The sequence below is a fragment of the Pterocles gutturalis genome, unplaced genomic scaffold (genome assembly GCF_000699245.1).
Source record: "Pterocles gutturalis isolate BGI_N339 unplaced genomic scaffold, ASM69924v1 scaffold13585, whole genome shotgun sequence".
Lineage (NCBI taxonomy): Eukaryota > Metazoa > Chordata > Aves > Pterocliformes > Pteroclidae > Pterocles > Pterocles gutturalis.
The window spans coordinates 1-872 of NW_010140958.1; the positions used below are offsets into that span (position 1 = coordinate 1).

Here is an 872-nt window from a genome sequence, read left to right on the forward strand (position 1 = left end):
CAGAGGTGAGGGGTGTCCCCAGAGGGGGTCACCGGGGTGACAACCGGAGCCAGCAGCCTGACACCACACCCCCGCGGTGATTCCAGCCCCCAACATGGCGCATGGCCGTGGCGTGGTGCAGTCGTCCACGTTCAACGCCATCAGCATGGCCACCAACGCCGTGGATGGGAACGGTGACACCAACTGGGAACACGGGTCCTGCAGCCACACCAAGAGGGAGCCGGAGCCATGGTGGCACCTGGATCTGGGTCACCGACACGCCGTCTTCGCTGTCACCATCACCAACCGCCACGATTGCTGCTGGGAGAGTCTCCTCGGTGCTCAGGTCCACGTCGGTGACTCGCTGGCTGACCATGGCAAGCGCAACCCCATGTGAGTAGGGTCCCCGGCGATGTCACCCACCCTGTAGGGGACTCTGCCGTGGGCTGTAGTGACAGTTCCCGTCCCGGCAGCTGTGGCACCATCTTGGACACCGGTCCCGGTGCCACCAGCACCGTCTGCTGCAATGGGCTGCTGGGTCGTTACGTCTCCATCATCATCCCCGGCCGGGAGGATTTCCTTGTCCTCTGCGAGGTGGAGGTGATAACACAGAGCTGCGTCCCCCCGCCTGGTGGTAAGGACCCAAATAACCCCTCCAGTAGGGAGCCGGCATGCACCAGGTGGCTCCTGGTGAGCAGTGACCCCCCGCCCCGAGGTGATTTGGTCCCTGGGGAGATGGAGGACATGGGGGTCCCGGTGGGGGGGACGGGGATGCCACACATGTCACTATGCTGGTGGCACATCCACCTGCTGGGACGCAGCAGTGCCTGGAGGAGGACAGTCCTCAGTGCCGGCTCTGTGCCCGTGCTGTGACACCCAGGCACGGGTCAACA

General features: G+C 64.8%; 1 protein-coding gene across 1 annotated transcript; it reads left to right on the top strand.

Moving 5' to 3' along the window:
• Positions 1-94: 94 nt before the first annotated feature.
• LOC104469386 (fucolectin-1-like) lies at positions 95-613 on the top strand (the record flags this gene model as incomplete). The annotated part of the gene is made up of 2 exons (XM_010083863.1): positions 95-372; positions 453-613. Coding segments are annotated over exons 1-2 (439 nt in total), but the record flags the coding sequence as incomplete, so codon positions are not given.
• Positions 614-872: the final 259 nt, after the last annotated feature.